This window comes from Dipodomys ordii, unplaced genomic scaffold, assembly GCF_000151885.1.
Source record: "Dipodomys ordii isolate 6190 unplaced genomic scaffold, Dord_2.0 Scaffold44, whole genome shotgun sequence".
Lineage (NCBI taxonomy): Eukaryota > Metazoa > Chordata > Mammalia > Rodentia > Heteromyidae > Dipodomys > Dipodomys ordii.
In genome coordinates this window covers 3,317,008-3,339,391 of record NW_012267260.1, presented here as the reverse complement: position 1 = coordinate 3,339,391, position 22,384 = coordinate 3,317,008, and the positions used below count along the sequence as shown (strand labels likewise).

The window sequence follows — 22,384 nt, the reverse complement described above, 5'->3', positions numbered from 1 at the left end:
GTGAGCCAAACTTTTCAAAGCGAGGCTACAACCCTGCTGTGACTCACATAAGGACGGCCACGTTCCTTCACGTCAGCAGTTCTGTTTCTGTCCCGCTAGACAGGAGATGGTGTTTTCATTGTGGGATTTCTTTTGGCCAGCGCACGTCCATTTTCCCTCCTTTCCCTCCCGTTTCCCAGGCCATTCGCTCCCCACACATACACCATTCGGCCTATGTTTAGCAACCCACTCCGCGCTCAGAGTGATGATTAGGAGAAAGGCATCTGGATCTCACCCACGCAACACAGGAAACTACAAGTCTCCTGCAGGCCGGGGGAAGTCCCTCCACATGTCAAAACACATGAGTGAAGTGGAACTGCTCACATGTCCTCCACAGTGCTACAAAAATACATACATGACATGTGCTCATCCCACATAAATGCTCAGGTATCTGAGCTACGATCTGTTGCTTTCTTGTGAATGAACAGAGGCTTGGACAATGACATTGGAGTTTCCAGAACCTTCTCTCCCACACACAAAAGCCATCATCAAGCTGGGCATTAGTGGCTCACCCCATGTAATGCTAGCTACTTAGGAGGCTTCCCTGTAGGAGATCACAGTTTTAAGCTAGCCTAGGCAAAAAATCCACAAGACTCTATCTCCAAAACAATAAGCAAAATGCCAGCCAGGTGCCCGTGGCTCACTCAGGAGGCTGAGATCTGAGGATCGTGGTTCAAAGCCAGCCTGGGCAGGAAAGGCTGTGAGACTCTTATTTCCAATAAACCACTAGAAAACCACAAGTGGCACTGTGCCTCAAGTGGTAGAGCGCTCGCTTTGAGCTGAAGTGCACAGGTACAGTGCCCAAGCCCAGAGTTCAAGCCCCACGACTGACAAGAAAGCAAAATGCCAAGCTGGAAGCATAGCTCAAGTAATGCAACACCAGCCATGCAAGCAAATCCAGTCAGCACAGGAACCTGGATTCAAAGCACAATACCAGCATACGCATACACACACACACACACACACACACACAGAGAGAGAGAGAGAGGAAAGGAGGGAAGGAGAAAGGGAAAGAGGAGAAGATAGGCACTCCATTGCCATTTTTCCCACCACTCTTAAGTTCACTGATGTAAGTCCCTAAGAAATCCATTTTAAAATGCAAATACACCAGGGAAGTTTTAGATCTTATGGATTTGAACCTAACACAGAGGCATGGAAGACAGAAACATACGAAAAAGAACATGAAAGAGGCTCATAGGAAAACTTGGTTTATGTATGGATTTTTCTCTATGTTTTAATCTAAACCTTGGATACATCATGCTTCTATCAACTCATAGAAATATAAAAGGTAGTTTTCCTTTTTATTATAAATGATGAGGAACCCTCCGGTCAAACCTTGCCTTCATCCTTAAAGTTCTCCCTAGAGATCCGCCTGTTCACAGGGTAACCTCCACAAAAATCATCCCTAATTAAACACTGAAAATGAGAGTAAATAAGTTGCGGCCACGGAACGTGGGTGGTGACGCATAGCGTTCACCTGCACTCTTCTCCCTGTTTGAAAACTGCAGCTTTAAAAAAGATTTGGAAAAAAACAAGCCCCAAGAGACAATGCCTTTGATAGTCCAATTAGGGTGTACTTGGCTTTTTTGACTGAAATGCATGTTAGCCATCAGTGAAGAACAATTCATGGGGCTGGGGGGAGGGGGGGTCCAGGGCTGCCTGCGATAGAAGGACATCTTAGAAATGGTCTCAGTGACGGGTTTTCGCCTGGATAGATGATTAGAGGCCGAGACATCAATCACCACCAGCACTGCACTGCAGACTCTCCGACTCTCATTCCACTTGCAGAGAAAACGCCTTTCCATCATTTCACCAGAGCCTGTGTTCACCAAGCCGGGGTCGGGCCCACTAGCTCCAAACGCTCCAGCTTGTGGGTTACAGGACAAAGCCCCCAGCATGCCTTTCACAGCTGGTGAAATGTCAGGGGGCAAAGCGCCTGGGCGCTAGCTCTGTGCTGACCTTCCGCTGTCCGAATCTAGCCTGCTCCACACAACCACTCTCTCTGGGCTCATCCCGGCCTCTCGGAGCAGCACCACCCCGGGCATAGTGCATTTATTTCATCTGAGATTTTTTTTTCCACATCTATGGACGTAGCGATGGTTTCTGCGTTCCACGGGACCTGTGTGAGAGCCGACTTTAGTCTAAGAGTCCGGGGGCAAGGCTAGTTGACTGGCTGATGCTTCGGTTTGAACCTGAGGCTTTGCGCTCACTGGGCAAGTGCTCCACCACTTGAGCTGCACCCACCCGCCTTTTGGCTTTAAGTTATTCTTCCGATAAGGGCCTCGCGCGTTTGTACCCTTAGACAACGATCCCTCTACCTGTCTCCTACGTGGCTTGTGTTACAGGCACGTGCCGCCGCTACATCCAAGCTGTTCGTCAGAAAGGGCCTGGCAAAATTGTTGCTTCGGTCCGCCTCAGAGATCTTCCCAATCTCTGCCTCTCACACCCTGGAATTACAGGCCTCCATCTGTCGCTCTCCCTCCCTCTTTTCTCTCTTCTTTCCTCCTTTCCTCCCTCCCTCCCTCCCCGGCTAGGATACAGTGCGTTGGTGTCTCATTATGTTGCCCAGCCTGGCCTTAATCCTCCTGCCTCAGCCTCCAGGAGGGCAAGTACCCCAGACCGTACAGCTGAAATTTAATTAAATTCACTCAGGTATTCCTTGCACAAAATTCTACCTGCTCTTATAAGAGCAGTTATGGAGAAGATATACAATAATGATATCCCACTAACACACTGTGTATGTGTGTCTGTTTCTCTCTCATAACCTCTCTCTCTCTCTCTCTCTCTCTCTCTCTCTCTCATACACACACACACAAAATTCCACCCAAACAACTGTTACAGCAGAAGAACAGAGGCAACAGAAAACCTCAGTGGAGGGACCAGGAACACGGAATACGAGAAGCCCACAAAGAGGTAGGTAAGGCAGGATCTGTGGCGAGTGTCGGGAGACCAGGAACGGGCCCAGGCTTATAGCTGCAGCTGGGTGCAGAGGATAAGGGTCTGGGGCACTCACTATACTTTTTTCCACTACTCAGTGATAGACTTGCACAGATCCACATTGCGACTCCTCCGGAACGTGTCCAGGATGGAAGAGCACAGGGCTCTGACGCGAGTGAGCGAGCCAGGCTGTCCAAGGACATGCTCACCGCCACCACATCAGCGTCGCCGTCTGAGGGTGACATGAGCCGCCCCTGTAGGGGCTCCACACTGTCCCCAAGGGGGGCGCCCCCTTGTGGCTCCCATCTGGCAGGGCCAGCAGTAATGCTGTGTGGCAGGACGGCACCTTCCGTGTCTGCTTTCCCTCAGTCTTCCCCCAACAGCCATCTACTGGGCTACTTTAACACCTGAGAGCCATGTACACATCCGAGTCAAGCTATGAATGGCTTGTAGCGGGGGGGGGGGGGGGGGGCCCCCCCCCCCCCCCCGCCGCTGGCCCGCGGTCCCCGCGCTGTGAAGGAGGGGCGGGTACGGGCATGAATGCCCCTAGTCCTGTCCAGCGCCTTTTCCGAGGAGCAGAGGAAGGTTTGGGAATCATTTTGCCCTGAGGCAAGCAGCCAGGGGACCCCTGCGCTCGTAAGACACCTTTGGGCAGGGGTGCTAAACTCAGCCACGACAGGCGGAGAGACGAGACCTGTGTCCTGGACGCTCTGCCTCGCGGAGAGTGAGACTTTCTTCCAGGAGGGATGGATCGCGAGCATGTTGGAAACCGTAATGAATTCCCACCTCCAGCGCGCAGAAGCCTTGCACAGAGAGGAAGAGCAAGCTCGTCTTCCTACAGCCATCCCAGCCCTGGGACAGAAGGGACGGCAGGTACAGCGTCCTCCAGACCTTTCCATCTCCGCCCCCATTAAAATGTACAACTAGATTCCACCCATCACAGAGTGGCACCGGAGGACTGCAATTTCATCCAGCATGATTTTTATTAGCCTTGCGATTTCTTAATGGGCTCCCCTGAGGGCTGGCTGGGGCAACCCCGCACACCCTGCCAGATTTGCTACAGGCAGGGCAATAAACGCGGCATCTGGCCCAAGACAATTATCACAGCGGACCAGGGTGCAGAAGGCGGAGGGAAAGGTGACCGGCCACCGCTCAGGGCAGGGAGGCCGGCGGGAGGAAGCTGGGCGTCATCGACTCTGATCTGCACCTTCTCTATCTCATCAGCATCCCCACTCCTGACATCTCATTATGCACCAGAGGGGAAGTGGACAGGTACGGGGCTCGCCAACCTTTCCTCCTATTACTTCCACGGAACGCCATGAAGCTGGGAGCTAATTAAGTCCTGTGGGACAATCAGTGTCTCCTTTTGGGGCTAGGTTAAATTACATTATGTACGGACGCAAAAGAGAAAAAGAAAGAAAAAGAAAGTCCCTGGACTTTTCCTCGTTAATAGAGTAAGTTAGGAAAACGATGATCCCAAGCTGGAAGGTGAAGTTGATGGCTTCCTCCACACACCACGCACCTAAGGAAATCGAAAACCTCCTGGGACCTCTGGGCGCAGGGGACGTCTGCAGCTACTTTCTGGAGTTCCCGCCTCCACTGTGAGAGGAAGCTGAGTCGGGATGGTCACAGGCCCCCCGGGCTGAGAGGGGGGGCGAGTCGGGGTGGTCACAGGCCCCCTGGCTGAGAGGGGGGCGAGTCAGGATGATCACAGGCCCCCTGGCTGAGGGGGGGGCGAGTCGGGATGGTCACAGGCCCCCTGGCTGAGAGGGGGGGTGAGTCGGGCGGGATGGTCACAGGCCCCCTGGCTGAGAGGGGGGGCGAGTCGGGATGGTCACAGGCCCCCCGGGCTGAGAGGGGGGGTGAGTCAGGATGGTCACAGGCCCCCTGGCTGAGAGGGGGGGGCGAGTCGGGATGGTCACAGGCCCCCTGGCTGAGAGGGGGGGCGAGTCAGGATGGTCACAGGCCCCCTGGCTGAGGGGGGGGCGAGTCGGGGTGGTCACAGGCCCCCGGGCTGAGAGGGGGGCGAGTCAGGATGGTCACAGGCCCCCCGGGCTGAGAGGGGGGACGAGTTGGGGTGGTCACAGGCCCCCCGGGCTGAGAGGGGGGCAATTCGCTCTGCAGGCTACAGAGGCCAAGGTGTGCATAGCCTCACACGTGAGCAAAATGGAGTAACAGCACAGCCACACAGGAAAGGCTGAAGCTGAGGCTGAGAGGAAAAGCCTGGGAGACCAGGCCAGGTGGGAAACAGAGGCAGCCAGGGACCTGTGGAGGCGTCCCAAATCTCCCCAGAACGGTCCCCAGAAGGCCAACAGGTGCTGAGCAGAAGAACAGAAGCAGATAACAGCCTAACGCTGAGATCCAACAGAGCAAAGCCGCCTCCCGCCAAACTCTCCGCGTGCCACTGGCTGGCATGAAGCCAGGAGCCCATGCCTACAAACCTACTCCCCCAACCCCAACCCCAACCCTACAAACCTACTCCCCCAACCCCAACCCCACACCTACAAACCAACTCCCCCAACTCCACCCCTACAAACCTACTCCCACCAAACCTACTCACTTTCCTGATTTTTTTTAGTTGCCTAGAGAGCGATTGAGCAAAAGGGCTCACTGTGCTGTTTCAATATGCACAGGATGTAGATTAGTCAAATTCACTTCTCTCCTTCTTCCTCTCACCTTTGTAGCTGCTTTTGGTGGTTTTCTGACAGACAGACAGACAGATTCAGCATATATGCTGTGATTATATATGTTAGTATATATGCTACTGTGTGTATATATACTAAATAACATATATATGTATAACGTAGAACTTCTATAATGCAGAATGCTAACTGGCAGTCATTGTCTACAGAATTCACACTGGGAAATGCTGACTCACTCACAGCAGGATTTTTCCCACGGACGTGCCTCCCCGTGCACAGGTGGTTACAGACCAGACTCTACCAAACTCACACTGTTCATCACCAGCACAGACGCACACCCAGTAACATCACCCCGTTCCATCGCTGAGACCCCTCACACCTGGGAGACTTTCACGGCTGCTGGCTGCGTTTAGTTCTCTATCAGACTTCAGGAAGGTGATTTTTGACCATTTTTTTTCTTCTTGCAAAATGTACCTGTGAAAAAGTGAGATTTTTTCCCCTCCCATAAGAAATAAAACATACTGAAATGTGACGATCATATATTACAGTATTCACACTTGGATAGAAAGAACTTAGGTGTAATCTTTCTGCATCGTAGATCCAGAAACTAAAATGTAGGGTTGTTCAATCTCCTTCAACAAGCCAGTCAGCAAACCAACAAGAAAACCCCTTTCCGAGGGCTGGGAAGGTGGCTCTGAGGTAGAGCGCTTGCCTTGCATTCATGAGGCCCTGGGTTTGATTCCTCAGCACCACATAAGTAGAAAAAGCCGGAAGTGGCACTGTGGGTCAAGTGGTAGAGCGCTAGCCCTGAGCTGAAGAGCTGAGGGACAGCGCAAAAACAAAAAAAGAAAAGAAAAGAAAACCCCTTCCCGCCTTCCCTAGAGAACTTCCCGTGGGTCCCTTCCACTCCCAGTGTGATCCCTGCCTGTCCCCAGGGTGAAGTTCCATCTCCCAAAGGCTCCAAAAGAAATCCCACCATTTGGGGCTGGGAATGTGGCTTAGTGGTAGAGTGCTCACCTCGCATGCATGAAGCCCTGGGTTCAATCCTTCAGGACCACACTAACAGAAAAAGTCAGAAGTGGTGCTGTGGATCAAGTGGTAGAACACTCGCCTTGAACAAAAGAAGTTTAAGGGACAGTGCCCAGGCCCTGAGTTCAAGCCCCAGGACTGGCAAACACATAAACAAACAAACAAACAAACTCCCTCTGTACAGTATCAGGTTTCACTTAGGGAATTCCACATGGCATTTTTTTAGACCAAGATGGTGACAATTGATGAAACTGAACATTGGAATCAAAGAACTGCGCCAGGTCCCAGGTGCACGGCCCTCTGCCTGCCATGAGCGGAGTTACTGTGACAGGCTCTGACCGTACCACTTCCCAGCGAGGGCAGAAAGCAGGACTCAGGGTCAGATTCAATGTCCACGCACCTGAAATGACCCAAACTCCCATATCAGGATATAATAATTCCCCTATGCCAGATAATAGCTAAATTTTTAAAACTCTTGGCCAAAATAACACAAAGAGTTATCAAAAGCACAGTCTCGTTCACTGTTGAACATGGCTGGTAGAGAGGAATGGGCCATATTCCCAACCCATTCAGTGCTGAGCACCGAGAGGCACGATGGCTTGCTCAGATACATGAAAGACTACATTCAGGTTAAATGTGTCCTAAATTTCCTCTTTTCAAAAGAAATGGAAAGAAAAAAAAACCAAGATGAAGAGACACACAGGAGCTGAGATTTAAGTAAGTGGCAAGGCCTTTCTCAGGGTGGATAAGAGCAACATATAACCTGTTCAGGACGCTCACCAAGGTATCATTTCCTCTCAATGCACACTGAACACACAAAAATGAGACGTGGCACATTTGGAGACACTCCGAGTGCTCGGGGCTCCGCGGTGTGCTTCTTCTTCACCCCTGTGATATGGCAATTAACAGATGTAGTCACACTACAAAGATCCTCCCAAATTATACAACAGGTAGACAAATCGACCTCCATTCTAGCTTCACCCTTGCACTCAAGCTCCTACTTAGGAGCCGATACCACTTGTGCTGGACATTCCGATTCTTCCTACCATGCCATTCTGTATACGCTGCCCGCCTTGCTCCAGCAGCTGGCCAGCAGGGCCCACTAACTGCTTGGAAGGTGAATGCCATTCAGTCACAGATGGGCACTTCTAGAATTAGAAGCCAACTCCCAGGAGTCCTTGCTGTACCTTAGGTGTCTCTGCTCCTGCCTCATTATCCTAAGGAGAGAAAACCCTTTCAGAAGTGAAACGTCTGCATTCCCACTCCTTCTCCCTCTGCAGCAGACAACGTGTGCCCCAGAACCCTCATCACACACACGGGGACTCGATGTTTGCTGAGGTCAGTCAGGTCAGCCGGAGACCCCCGGTGGTCCTGCATCTTATGTCCCGGATCTACCCACCATTGCACAGCACCTGTGTGCAGACACACGGCCCTGAGAGAGGGCCAATGAGAACAGAGGGAGAGAGAAAGGAGAGGAGAAGCAAGGGGAGGCAGAGGGAAGAGAGGAAAGAAAAAGGGAAAAGAAAAAGCAAAGGTAAGAAGAAAAGAGAAGAAAAATCAAAAGGAAGGGAAGTGAGATAAAATGCAGTAAAACAAAATGAAATAAAAACTTTGGTTTTTTTTTAATAACAGAAGGAAATTGATTAGAGAGTAGAAAATATTTACAGAGTATCTCCTGAACATCTACAAACACAACAGATAAAAAAGGTAAAAAGCCAGGCAATGGTGGCTCATGCCTGTAATCCTAGCTACTCAGGAGGCTGAGATCTGAGGATCGCAGTTCAAAGCCAGCCCGGGCAGGAGAGACTGTGAGACTCCTATCTCCAATAAACCACCAGAAAACCGGAAGTGGCACTGTGGCTCAAGTGGTAGAGCGCTCGCCTTGAGCTGAAGAGCTGAGGGACAGTGCCCAGGCCCAGAGTTCAAGCCCCATAACCTACCAAAAAAAAAAAAAAAAGGTAAAAAAAATGTCACATCGCTGGATTATCGGAATTCTTTGGGTGAATCTCACACAAAAATAGGAAAAATATGAAGCAGCGATTTGTTTTTGTCTGAAAACTCCAGTACAGACCTTGGCCTTCCTCCACCCACTCCTCCCACAGAAGTCCAGCACCAACCTCGCCTCCATGAGCCTTACGAGATAAGATACCCCAATGAGGGCTGGGAAGGTGGCTCCGTGGTAGAGTGCTTGCCTCACATGCATGAGGCTCTGGGCTCGATTCCTCAGCATCACATAAACAGAAATGCCGGAAGTGGTACTGTGGCTCACGTGGTAGAGCACTAGCCTTGAGCTGAAGAGCTGAGGGACAGCGCCCAGGCCCAGAGTTCAAGCCCCATGATCAACAACCACAAAAAAGACATCCCAATGGCTTCACCATTTAAGTGTATGAAAAGATAAATTCCACAAGATAAGGACAAAAAAGTACTGCAGGGCCTCCCAAGAGAAAAAACCCTTCCTTCATTTTAAGGAAATAAAAACCTTCTTGAGGAAGGAATACATTGAAAAGCCCCAAAGAACTTAAAAACGGGTAAGCATATTGCAAAAACGGCAATGATTTAACAAGCTATAGGTTCCTCTGAGAGCCATTTTGTAGTTACTGGAAGAAAGAAGGGATGGAGACCTGTGGCATCTTAGACCTGAGCAAATGAAGGAGGTGGAAATGAACGGCCTCTGCTTTAATCGAGGCTCACTGGACTCGGGAACACTGTCTCCAGCACGAGTAACAGCAAGCGTGGGCGGGGGGAGAGATGGCCAACCACAACCACCTGCATCGTTCTTGTGAGTTGTATCAGCTCTAGGCAGCGCCTCGACTCTGATCTACTTCTTCCACACACGAACCTTCATTTCCCCTCACGGTTACTGACCCCCCCAAGATCTAGTGTGGCCGAGAACCGTGTCTTGGGACACACCTCCTCAACCTCTCTCCTGGCTCAACGCTATCTCAAGAGCAGTGCTGGAGGGAGCCTTGGTCCAGAGACCCTTTCTTTCATATGAGATCTTTCTAGAAAGCCACCGGGCCACACAGCTCCGTGGTCAGACTTGAAGTCAGGCAAATCCAAGCCCCCCAAATTCGCTTCTCTTATTTCAAGGTAATTTTCTTTGTATCACAGAAGTTCCTGACTATTCAAAACATAGTAATTCTGAAAAGTTTTTAAACATCCAGAGGTGTTTTATTGGAATTACCTGGAGTCTAAATATTCATTTGGGGTCGCTCACATTTTAATACTGTTGAGAATACCCGCAATGATCCTCTTCATGTTTCCTCGGATGTGGATTCATTAAACTCTGGTATCAAACGCCCTGCACCCATCTTCCTTCCCACCCATCTTAGAAAACCTAAGGAAGTTGCTTTGATGTGTCTGTCTCCTGTGGTTTGCCAATCAAATCCCCCCCCCACCACCACCACCTACCAGAGGCAGAGCATACGGGATCCCTTTGCTCCTGCAATGCCCCCGGGAGTCATCGGTCACCCCAGATCACAGTCTGACCCAGACCCTCCCTTCCAAACCGGTCACTCCCCAGTCCATACCCGGGCGCCTCCCCACCCCGGACCCCGGGCCTTTCCCCAGGCCCCCAGGAATCCCTCCTTGTACACCGCTTCCTCCAAAAATACCTTTTCCCTGTGTATCTTGCGTCTCCCGCTCTTGGTGGTATAAACACCGCCAGGAGGGCAGCAGGGCAAGTCCCGCGCCGTAAGACAAGTGAGCTTGAGTCCTGCGCTACATCACAGCTGTCCACAGACATTCCCGGTGCTCCACATCCAGATGGCTCCAAGAGCCTCTCGCAGGGATTGATACACACACACATAGACACACACACATAGACACACACACATGCACGCACGCATGCACGTGCACACACACACGCATGCACGCACACACCACACATGCACACACACACACCGCACGCACACACACACAGAGACACACACACCCACACACCACACACACACACACACACACACACCACACACACCACACACACACGCACACACACACACACACACACACACGGCGCGGAGCTGCCTGGGTTCCAGTGCCCCACATGGGAGCCACATGAGGGTCACCAAATCCCCTTCGTGAGTCTCTGCAGACTCCTCTCTGCAAGGCGGTGCCCGCGCCCTCCGCCGCCCGCCTGACGCTGGGGATCCTCTTGTGAACCCCGCCGGCCTCGGCCTGGCCTGGCCTTGCACCCAGCCCTTCCCGGCAGACGCTCTTCCCATGTGTGTCCTGGCCTCCCTCGCAGCCCCGGAGCAGGGTTAGAACTCAGCAGAGGCGCGCCACGGGATTTCAGAGGAAGTAAGACCATGGAGTCTCCGGCCCCCCAACCCCCCAAAATAATCTCAGAATTAGACTTGGAGATGATGAAAAACTAAATGAAATCGCAGCCATGAGCAGATTCCCTCAAAGCAGCACGTCGTCCAGAGGAACGCGGTGACCACCAATGACGCGGGCCGCGGACCACGGCTGACCCTAGACAGTCCCCCTGCGCGGCCGGCCCGGCCCACGCTGCCCGACTCCTGTCACACAGCTACCGATAGCACTCCCACTTCCCAGGTGAGAAGACTGAGCTCAGATACTTCCCTGCTGTGCCAGCCTGCCTCCCCTGCCTCCCCTCCCCTACCTCCCCTTCCTCTCCTGCCTCTCCTGCCTCTCCTGCCCTTGCCCAGCACTTTCTCACAAAAGTGCCCCAGGACTAGGCTCTTAGCCATCCTGACAGAATCTGAGACCCGGAGAGGTTTGAGGCCTACTAAGGGGTCCCCAGATTTCACACCTGACTCGGGAGAAAGAGAGCAAGGGGCACAGAGGGAAGCAGAGGCTGCCGTTCCAGAAATGAACTCATGTCAGCGGTGAATGGAAAGAAGAGACAGCCAGCCCGGGCTAAGGACCAGAGGCTGAGAAGGCTGAGGGAGTGAAACATACGCACACACACACACACACACACACACACACACACACACACACACCCATCCTGGGATTGGAAGGCAACAGGGAAGAGTGTAGAAAGGGCAGGATAAAAGAAAACATGTGTTATCACACATACCAGCACCAGCCGAATCATCATGCAAAAGCACAGATGACAAATCTGAGCAATATAGCTTCGCACTGGGACATTTGGACTGAAACCACACACACACGGGAGACGCTGGGAGAGAAGACAGCACATCTTCGACCCTTAATAAATGTTTGTTCCAAACCAGAAAGACAACGGGAGGAAAATCTAAGGATTGCTTCCGAGGTGGGGGGGCCTAAGGGAGTAGGTGCTCAATAAGTACTATTTTTTTGTCCGTGTACTCAGATGCCGGGGAGTTAGAAAAGATTCTGATGCGTTTCTCTGGGCTCTTAGCCTCTGATTTCAATTCCCCACAATTCCTCCAGGAGGCTGGGAAGTCCCTCATGAAGACTTGGGATCACAGTCTTGGAAGAGCCACTTACAGGCAATGGTGTGACTGCTTGCTAAACAGAGAAACAGGCAGAGAAGCCATACCCCATGGCCTGAGGCCCTCCTCCATTCCCACTCCCACCAAATTCCCTACAAGGCTGACACATCACTCTGTGCCCCCAAAGAACAGAGATGACCCAGATGGACCCACAGTGACATCATCGTCCCTCAAGCCAAGGACAGATCCATGATGTAAAGGCCCTGGTACAATTGAAGGCCACTTATTTTATAAAGAAATAAAGCACAGACAGCTCCTTTCAAGCACGCAACCAGAAGTCAGGACAAAATGCCCAGGAGATATCTATCCAGAATTTCTTTTCAAGAGCCCAGGCAGCCCTCATTTATTTTTTGAGAAAATATATGATTAACCATAGTTGACGAGGAATTCAGATGTTGTACACTGAGACCCAGCTCCTCAAAGTTGGAGAGCATTTAATATTATATATGGCTGCCATTTGGACTAAATTGTTTTTTTAATGTACACAATCTTACAAATTTAATTTGAGCTGTTTGAATCAGTCTGTAAAAAAGGATTTGATTAGATACCTGAGTGCTGTGGACCCCGCTTGTCCGTATCGCAGTAATCTTGGCGGTAATTGGCTGATTAGGCGTCTCACACTCCATCTCTGCCTCAGTTTCCATGGTAATGTTACAGGAGCTATTATAGATGAGAATTTCATCTCTTTCCACTTTAGGGCTGAAACGAGAGGGGAGGTTAAATGGGGTGTCATCAATCTTAATGAAATGCAATTATTTTTACTCTTATTAATCACGGCAAGCCATTAGCTTGTGGCAACTACAGGCCACCATTTGTCAAATTTTGCAAATTTCTGTAATTTTGTTTCCATTCTTTTATTGTTTATTTGTTTTTTTTGGCTGTTCCCCCACCCTTATCTGCTCACCCCGCAATGAAAATGCACATGGGAAATATCTTTCACAGGGGTGGGGAGGTGTGCACGGGGCTCATCTGCTCCAAACCTATTCAGAACATTACCAAAAGCTCCTTAGAACTCAACTAAACAAGCATGACTCCGGCCATGCTTATAGCTCCAAAACACGGAAACAAATGGTAGGAAGGCTTTCAGATTTTGATGCCTTTTTCTTCTCTCCCCACACACCAGCCTTTTCTTCTTCTTCTTCTTCTTGATCTTACCCACACTTAGTGCTGAGGGAAGCCAGTTACCTAAATCCAACTCTGCCACCACCCCACCTACCCCACCCCACCCCACTCCCGCCCCAGGCAGATGGAGAAATTGAAAGGGCCACATAACTGGCTAACTGGCCTCTAATTCCAACCGTGAAAAAATGAGCTCATTTAGCCTCCCAATTCCCTCTCTCCCCGGCTGATGGCAATGAGGCTCTGTTGCTAGCAGTGGAACATTAACTTAGTAAATTACTTAAACTTACTTAACAGCCCAGACTAAGGAGAGTCGATATATGCCCCACTTACACTAGCAGCCCCTTGCTGAAAAGGCCTCCTGTTTTAAGGGGAGACGCGGGAAGACACCGAGAATGAACAAGGGCAGCGTGGACCTGCAGAGTCTGAAACTACGCAATCAGAGGAGGGGAGAACTTAAAGGTCACACAGGACCTCCCGCAACGGGCTACTTTTTTTTTTTTTTTTGGTCAGTCATGGGGCTTGAACTCTGGGCCTGGGAGCTGGCCCTGTGCTCTTGAGCTTAAGGCTAGCACTCTACCACTTGAGCCACAGTGCCACTTCCGGTTTTCTGGTGGTTTATTGGAGATAAGAGTCTCACAGAGTTTCCTGTCCAAGCCGGCTTTGAACAGTGATCCTTAGATCTCAGCCTCCTCAGTAGCTTGGATTACAGGAGTGAGCCACTGGTGCCCAGCTAACAAGCTCACTATTTATCCCAAGGTAGTCCCAGCTGTAGGCAATTCTTCCTAATCAAAGATGATTAGAAAGAATAATGCAGGATATTTTAGATACTGTTCAATGATTTCATACACAGAATCTCATTTCAGCCTGTAAAGGCCAGCAGAAGTAGGTTAAAAATAAAAGAAAAAAAAAGCTAAGCTAAACAGACCAAGGGAGGTGCAGAGGTTAGACACAAAACTCAGAATCAGAACTCAGGCGCTCTGCTTGCTAGAGCAGCTGCTCGGGTTTTCAAATGCTGATTGGCTATCGGCACAATAACTGCAGATGACACCATCCTGGGTGTGGGAATAAATCCATGAAGGTGGCAGACCCCAGAGAGGGTGTGGGAAAGGGTGAAGGGTCATCCAGCGAGAAGCCATTCATCACGTGGAAATGTAGCATCTTTTTTTTCAAGTCAGTGTTGAAATACTTCCCCCACAATCTGCTAGGGGTAATGACGTGCTAACACCTGAACGCTCCACTTCATCTTCACGTCCGCTCTGCCTTCTGCTTCCGCGTCCGGGGAAGACACCTCTTCCGTGCCCGCTGCCCCTTCCTCTCCTGGGGGTTCCATGTGTTCGCCTGGCTCCATCTAGTCCTGCATACACCAAGTCTGAGCTGACTGCTGGGATTCCTGACACCGATGGCACCACGGCACCCAGCATGGAGTTCATTCTGCAGCCCCCATGCTTATTTGACGCTGGCAGGAACCTCCGCGTCTCTGCACTGCCACTGGCTGTTATATTGATTCAGCAGACTCCGGAGCCACGACAGCTCCCAACAGAAGTGGGTGATGACAGCTGAGCCCCAGCACAGGCTCCTGCCCCAGCACGCATGACTCAATAAGCCTGTTTCCCTTCTTAAAAACAAATAGAGTCACCAGCAAGCCAGTACCTATTATTAGAGTTGGTGAAGAAATTAACGAAATAAAGTGTACATAAAATGATCAGCATACAAATGATAAATTAAAAGGTTAGCACAGAGCCTAGTAGACGACAAATGTCCAGTAAAGTCCGGGCTCCCTGCAGTTGTTGCTTTCAGTGGTGGGGGTGGGTTATGGCTGTAACGTACGTCTGACCACAGCGGCAAGGCCTGGTGCCCTGGTATCCGCCTGCAGCCTACAAACAGAACTGATGGCTGCATCGACCCCGTCCTGAGACAGAAACACGGTGACCTTGTTTTTTAAGTTGTTGTTGTTGTGTTGTTTAATCATGGTCACCCTTTTGGAAAGTGGTTTAGGAAAGGGGTTTACCTAGAAAGCCGTGATATTTATTTGTTAGATTTTTTTCCCCTTTCTTAAATCCAAAAAGGCCTCATGAACTTAGGCTTCTGCGCCCGGGGTCTACAGCTACACAAACCCCTGCTCTTCTTTTGAATAAACACTTTGCAATCTGCAGGACTTCTCTACGACTTTTTTCTCCCAAAAAAAAAAAAAAACTTGTGAATCTGTTTAGAAAGAAAGAAAAAGGGGAAAGAGAGGGGAAAATAAAACCTTCTGTTTTTCATAATGTCTAATCTTTCTCCCCACTGGCATTCACCAGATGTTGCTTTGGATCGGAAGATAAATATTAAAATCTAAGCAAGAACAAAGTGAGCTGTTTACTGGGCAGATTGTTCAGATGTTTTCTTGAACACTTGAAAAAGACAGGAGATGCTTTGATATGCAGGCCGCCTGGGACCCGTGACAGCCTGACCCTGCTAGAGAGCTGCGGGGTCCAGGGCTACGTCCACCTGGCCTGTGCTTTCCGATGGCCCTGTGGCTGCATTGACCACATCCTGGTAGGAAAGGTGAAAGGACAGGCAAAAAATAAAAAGAGCTACCTGACAAAGAGACCCAAGAATGACAACGAGGCCGGCTCTGTCCCATGATCCGAGGCAAGGAGATCCTGGAGACGCTGTTCACACACGCAGAGGTAAGGCCACGCTTTGGGCAGCATTTCTGTCCCTACGGTGACAGTCAAGTTGCACTGGACATGGGTGTGTCTGGCCTTTCCACGGGTGTCCCCCCTGGGCTGCAGGTCACACAAGGGAGCCACGGACACTAGGAGAAAATCAGGAGGAAGTGAGGCAAATCCAGGGAAAGACTGAAGGTCCCACATCACTTCATATACCAAGTCCAAGATCCTCCCGTGACCAAGACAGAAATGAAGTTTCCCGTATACTCATATCAAAAGCTGTGTCACACGCATCTCACACAGAGAGATAAAGTCATGTTTTTGTGAGATGTATGTCCTCATCACAAATAAAGACCTGTGTGGACACAGGAGAGAACATGAGACTGAAAATGGTTAGGATACTTCAAAACCTGCTAGCAGTGGCTCTGGTTTCTCTTCCTCTTCATTTTAAAAACATATTTACCAAACAGAGTTGTGTTCCTAAACAACATACTGTTGAGATAAGTTCCTAAGCTCAGTAAGACACAATAGAAAACGCTGGGGGGCCTACTCTCTTCAGTCAGTGTCCTAGTCGCAACATTTGCCCAAGTTCTTGCATGTAACTCCAGGGGAGATGTTCTGTTTCCAATGCTGCATTGCACGAAAGTAATGCAAGGTACTTATCCTGTCTTTTACCAGTGGACTTCTGGATATTTGCAAATAGTTGCTACTACACATGTGCAAAACTTCCTCTGGGGTGAATGCCTATAGAAAAAGTACATAGGCACAAGTTAACTTTGCAAGAGGGGCCATATCACGTTCCACTGCTACCTGATGAAGGGGTCTGAGGAAGATGAAGAGGCTGGTGCTCTGTCCAGTGTGTGGCACAAAGAGACACTTAAAAAAATAAGTTTTTATTCTTAGGCATGCCCCTGCATTCCCACTAGACTTTGCGATCCCATTACCTGATATAATTTTCAGCAGTTGAAATGATCAGACTCTGAGTTTTTGCCAGTCCATATTATCATATGTGGCCTTAGAAATTGCGTTCTTAGCCAGGTGCTGGTGGCTCACGCCTGTAATCCTAGCTACTCAAGAGGCTGAGATCTGAGGATCTCAGTTCAAGCCAGCCTGGACAGAAAAGTCCCCATGAGACTCTCATCTCCAATTTTTAACCACTCAAAAGCAGGAAGTGGTGCTGTGGCTCAAATGGCAGAACACTAGCCTTGAGCACAAAGAGGCTCAGGGCCACTTGAACTCAAGGCCTTGAGCTCAAGGCCCACAACCAAAAAAACAATTGCATTTTTAGCATTATCTTTTAGGTTGAATCATTTCTTGTGTATTTACAGAAAAAAAATAATGTTTCTTCTATGAAACTCATTTTCCTGCTATCTGACCATTTTTCTATGGAACTGTGTTTTTCCTTTTCAATTGGTATTTATATGTGTGTTTCTATTCTGGCTATGAATCTTTTCAAGGTTACTACAGTATTGTCTTCTCCAAGTGTGCAGCTAGATGTACACTCCTCAGGGGATCTCCTATTAGCAGAAGTTCTCAATTGTCGTATAGTTAGGAATGGTCATAATTCCTATCTAATGAAGAAATTCAAAGCAACTGCTTGCTGACCCTTGGGTCATGTCTTCCTGGGTCAACGACACAGCCTTGAGCAGAAGCACAGCAATCTGTAGCTGGAAGATAAGTCTCTACAGGAGATGATTTGGGAGCAACTCTGCCTTAAAAACTCTAAGACAGAGGCCATAGAAAAAATCTCTGGGCCAGGTGCCCCTGGATATGGAATCACCAGTGTGTGGACTTGAATCGAGGGCGGCTTGGCTAGCCGCAGAGCCAGCAGCAGGGAGCTAAGTACGCCTGAGAGGATTTGTAGCTGTGCAAGCACACCCAGACATTATCGTAGCTCTTACATTCCAAAGCACCTGATACCTAGAAAGTTCTCTGGGAATGTGTTTTCAGTGAATAAAAGCAATAAAAATGACTGACAGAGAATCTCACATGGGTAACAGAACACAAGAACTTTGCAGTTAGTAAGCCCCAAGGCAAATAAAAACAGGGGCTCAACACCTATAAAATAATGAATTCATTTTAAGTGATTAAGTGGATGCAAATTGACAAGGTGGATTAGAGAAAGCACCCAGGGCTGAGGATCCAAATCCAGGACTTTTACTCAAAGTTCTGCCACTAAATAGCTCCGTGACCTTAATCGCTTTAGCTTTTCATGCCTCGTGGAAAAGTTACTTTCCATGAAAAAGTTATTCGGTATAATTCAAGGCATAAATGCAAGAAACCCTGAGATCAAAGATCTTGCTCATTTTAAACAAATGCAAAGTATTAGTTTCATCTAACAGGATGTTTTAGCACCTGTGATATGAAAAGTAAAATTCTGCTTTGGTTAAAAGTATAATTTAGGAAGAGGGTAAGGCCTGAGGACCCCAAAAAGTAGGCAAAGAACCTTCTTGTCTTCCTCTTTTGACTCCCCACCCCACTCATATTATCAGGGCGATGGCAGAGAAGTCAAACAGTGAAGGGGCGGGGGGTGGGGAGTTGCTGAGACCCTGTCCAGCCTGGAATGAGACATGGAGCCCCACCTGCAAAGCCAAACCGCAGAATGAAAATCAAAGCACGGGTCGAACTCAAAGTGACCTTGGCAAATTAGAGACAAGAACAGAAATAAACAAAAGCCCAAATGAAAAAGAGCAAGGCAGAAAGCTACAGAAGAAAAATATAAATATGAAGGATCTCCAGCTGTGCATAGCCATGTTGGAAACACAAACACACACACACACACACAATAGTAGGTAACACAAAGACCACTAACCAGTAAAGCGGCAATCTAACTTTAAAAACAAATATTAGACTGGGTACTGGGTACTGGTGGATCATGCCTGTAATCCTAGCTACTTAGAAAACTTCGGTATTAAAGATTATGATTCAGAGAAAAGTATAAGAGATTCTGTCTTTAAAATAGCCAGCAAAAAGCTTGCCTGGAGGCATGGTTCAAGTGGTAGAGCACCAGGCAAATAAGCAAGCTACCCAACTGCAAGTTCTTGGGTTCCAGTCCCAGTATTAACGCAAGTAAGTAAATAAATAAATGCAAATATGGGTCCAGATTTTCTGCAAATATTTTTAAATGCTATCCAATGTAGCCAGAATCTGTTTCCCCAGAGGAGACACCTGGCTTGGTTTCAAATTAGCTGAAAATACAGGTTATCAGAGAAAACACACACAAAAAAAAAAAAATTGGAGATTTTCTGTTTCCAGATGCCCACAAATCTAACCATCTCCCCACTGGCTCCGGAGCCAAGGCTCCGAGGACCCCACTTTGAGAACCAATGTCCTAGTGGCCTGGGACGTTTCTGCTTTGCCCAGGCCACATGCTGACACAGGCTGAGAAGGTGGAGTGGTTTTCTCTAAGAATGTCAACAGTGCCGGGCTGGGAGGGTGGATGTGGGGAATCTTCTTTAGAAACAGATTCTTCTCTGATCATATACAATAAGATTTATTGAAATGAATTCCGGGAAATGGAAACAAGAAAGGTTTGGGTTTTTTTCTTTGCTGTTGATTTTGTTTTCTCTTTCCTTTTGTCCTGTTTGTCTGTCTTTGGGGAAATAAAAGGGAGTCACGGGAAATGGAGGGACAGAGAGTGAACCAATGCAGCAGTGGTACTCACTGGACACTATGTTGAAAATGAACTGTACAAAGTGGGTGGGAATGGGATGGGGAACCTACAAGAAAGCAAAAGAGGGAGTGACACTGTCCCAAAAGAAATGTACTGATTACCTGACATGTAACTGTAGCAGCTCTGTACATCATCTTTATAATAATGATGAAAAAATTAAAGAACAGATTCTCAACCAAGTTGAGTGTGTATGATTTTTATCTGAAAGGAGGGGAATTACTAGAAAATGTCCTCTTAATTATCCCTACGGCCATTTTATTTTTATTATGGACTAGCTTTCTAGGAGAGGGAGATAAAACCATTATATACTCAAAATTTATTTTTATCCAGTTTCTCAGGGCCACAGAATTCCCAAATCTCATCCTGCATCTTATGTAATTAAGTTCTGGATTTTGGCCTCATAAACTCATCTCCATTTTTTAGATGATGAGCAGGAAGATATTTTTAAAAACTTTGTCAAGAAAGAGGAAAATAGTCAACCGATTTTCTCTGTGTGCTTTGCACATTGGTGAATGGTTAGTGACATCTAGTGGCAATATTAAGAACTACAACTCCCTAAGGCTGGGCGCTGGTGGCTCAAGCCTGTAAACCTAGCTACAGAGGAGGCTGAGCTCTGAGGATCACAGTTCAAAGCCAGCCCAGGCAGAAAGGTCCACGAGACTCTTATCTCCAATTAACCACTAGAAAACCAGAAGTGGTGCTGTGGTTCAAGCAGTAGAGCGTCCGCCTTGAGCTGAAGAGCTGAGGAACAGCACCTAAGCCCAGAGTTCAAGCCCCACAACCAACAAAAAAAAAAAAAGAAAGAAAGAAAAGAATTACAACTCCCTAATCAAATACCATGCTCTTAAATACAAACTGGGAGTTCTAAAGACTTTTTTATTTTTTAAGTTAATCACATCCTTAAAAATAACCACATTAACGCATTATCCTGCCCATGTAATTGTAACTCCTCTGTACAGCATGTTCACAAATAAAATAAAATTTAAATTAAAAAAAATAATAACCACATTATTTTCCACTATGTCAGAGGTTTTCTGGACTTGAAATCTTACAGATTTTGAATTTGTACTTCTAATTGGAAAGTGTTTTGCAATAATACCAAAGAACTTCAAAGTGCATTAAAGAACAATATGAGAAAATCTACTCTTCAAATCTGAAGTGGCATGAATGGTCTGAACCTAGACACGGCTGTGTTCGTTACATCACCACTGGCCCTACTTGCTTCCCTCATTCCTTCTTCGAATACTACTTTTGTACACATGCTGTGCACCCAGCTCCAGGAAGGGAAGAAGAGCAGGAAAAGAAGCGGACAACCTCTTAAACTCTAATGTTCAGTCAAAAGTTTCTTACTAGGAAACTGGTCTCTCTTCTACCATGTTAAGCTAATACACAACAGCAGCAAATTCAGGCTCTGGGACTTTAAACAAGAGCTGTGTCTCCTTGCTGTCCTCCCCTTCCTCCTCCTCCCTGCCCTCCTCCTAATCCTCCCATAGGACAACAGAAGAGAAATCACTAGAGCAGCAGTGCTGTCCATCACAAAACTATTACCCAAGCTCAGATGAAGTGCCACCACGATCATGTCAGGAAGCCTTAGCCCACATCCAAACTGCAGACAAAACACATCATAGTGTAACTCCAAACACTACACAGAGTGCTTATGTGTATAACGGTTCTCAAATGAAAAAGCCCAATACCTAGGATTATGTCATCAAGATAATAACCTGGCTTAACTGGAGCTCTCTCAAAGACACGGAGGCCCAGAAGTTAAAGATAGTAATTTCCTCCCTGGGCTTTTCCCCCTGAAGCTCAGTGGGTCATTGTCATGTGTTATAAAACCCCAAGCTTTGCACCTTGCTCTGTATTCTCTCCCCTATAAAGACCGTGATCCTCACCCCACAATTTACATCATGGCAATGCAGCTCCGAGGGGTGAGTGATCTTAGCTTTCTTTTTTTTTTTAACTGAAGCAGTCATCAGTGCTCTGGTAGCTACCAAGAAACTGCAGGTGGCTCCCTTGCCTACAGTAAGAATTCAGAAACTGAGACCGCACCGCCAGTGACGCATGAGGCCCCGTGCTCCATCCTCAGGGTCACAGAAGAAATAAACAAGACGTCCGGCTGGACCATGTCCACCCTCTGACTTTACCTCCCAGCAAGCCCACCAGCTTCTCTCCTCTCTCCCTGCAGAACGAATGCTCAGAATCCAACCTCGCTTCTTGCCTGTCATATGACTGCCAAGAAGAGCACAGGTGGCTATTTTTAACATCAACCCATTCATCACTAGGATAAAAGTATTATTGGCCATTTCAGAGACGGAAAGCAGTGGAAAGCTGTTCCCAGGAACTCACGGGGAAGTACAGCTGTACAGCAGTAACGACCAAAACAGAACAGGCCAAAGAATCGCGTGTTCCTGCCATGCGTCAGAGACTTGTGTGTGGTGCTGAACTCACCATCCAGGGGCAGGAGCAAGCAGCCCAAGGCAGGCGCAGTCGTGTTTGGCAAGACTTGGCAAGGATAACCACACACGGCAGCCGAGATATTCCCAGGAGAAAGTCCTGCTCCGCACGCGTGGACAAGCTGCCCACCAAGGCAGCCTTGAGGGGCAAAAGAACACCTCTGAGAAGCCAGACGCACCTGTCTCCCTGCGTCACACTCAACTGGCAACCTCCGCTTTCCTGCAGCATGGGCGGCCTCGGTCAGGATTCTCAAACTTCTCTCCTCGGGCTCTGGTCCCTGCTCTTCTACCGGATTCCAGCCATACCCAAGGGCCGTGTGTGCGTGTTTGGGGAAGGGGGTCCTGGCTTGAACTCTTGGCTTGGGCACTTAAACCACAGCTCCACTGCTGGCTTGGG

The 22,384-nt window shown here is 48.6% G+C and overlaps 1 protein-coding gene across 2 annotated transcripts in view; it reads right to left on the bottom strand.

Annotated features, from left to right (window-relative positions):
• Pkhd1 (polycystic kidney and hepatic disease 1 (autosomal recessive)) overlaps positions 1-22,384 on the bottom strand; it is a 276,147-nt gene that overhangs the window by 206,863 nt on the left and 46,900 nt on the right. For both annotated transcript variants that reach the window (XM_013019158.1, XM_013019159.1), the window contains exons 32-34: positions 21,983-22,126; positions 15,788-16,007; positions 12,637-12,787 (exon numbers count right to left, since the gene is read on the bottom strand). In XM_013019158.1, coding sequence (XP_012874612.1) covers positions 12,637-12,787; positions 15,788-16,007; positions 21,983-22,126 — 515 coding nt within the window. The remainder of the gene's footprint in view (positions 1-12,636; positions 12,788-15,787; positions 16,008-21,982; positions 22,127-22,384) is intronic.